We start from the raw sequence: 393 nt of genomic DNA, 5'->3' as shown, positions 1-393 counted from the left end.
TGTGGGTCCAGCAGACCTGGAAATGTGGACTGGAGACGCATTTGGACAGCTGTCTGAATAAGGGCTCCATGACTTTAACAAACTCTGACGGCTCAATGACGTCCAGAATCTCTTCCAGCTCGTTCAGAAACATCACCTCCTTTGGACTGTGAGTCTTTGGCCAGTATTTCAGAAGAGCCATCACCACCTGAAACCAACAAAACACTCCTCAGCAACTACACTCGCGCTCTGAAGTCTGGAATAATTCAGATTTGTAATGTTTTACAAGTCTCTTCTGCTCACCGAGGCTGCGTTTACTTGATTCAAAAATACAGTAAAAATTGTGAAATAGTTTTGCAATGTAAAACGGCTGTTTTCTGTGTGAATATCTGTTAAACTGTAATTTATTTCTGT

The 393-nt window shown here is 42.0% G+C and overlaps 1 protein-coding gene across 1 annotated transcript in view; it reads right to left on the bottom strand.

Annotated features, from left to right (window-relative positions):
- Positions 1-12: 12 nt before the first annotated feature.
- The window catches only part of LOC107580200 (serine/threonine-protein phosphatase 2A 56 kDa regulatory subunit gamma isoform-like), a gene marked incomplete at both ends in the record, with an annotated part of 2,513 nt that continues 2,132 nt past the window's right edge, over positions 13-393 (bottom strand). The window contains one exon of the mRNA XM_016265931.1: positions 13-187. Coding sequence (XP_016121417.1) covers positions 13-187 — 175 coding nt within the window. The remainder of the gene's footprint in view (positions 188-393) is intronic.

This window comes from Sinocyclocheilus grahami, unplaced genomic scaffold (assembly GCF_001515645.1).
Source record: "Sinocyclocheilus grahami isolate Dianchi unplaced genomic scaffold, SAMN03320097.WGS_v1.1 scaffold26720.1, whole genome shotgun sequence".
Classification (NCBI taxonomy): Eukaryota; Metazoa; Chordata; class Actinopteri; order Cypriniformes; family Cyprinidae; genus Sinocyclocheilus; species Sinocyclocheilus grahami.
This window is presented reverse-complemented; position numbering and strand designations above follow the sequence as displayed.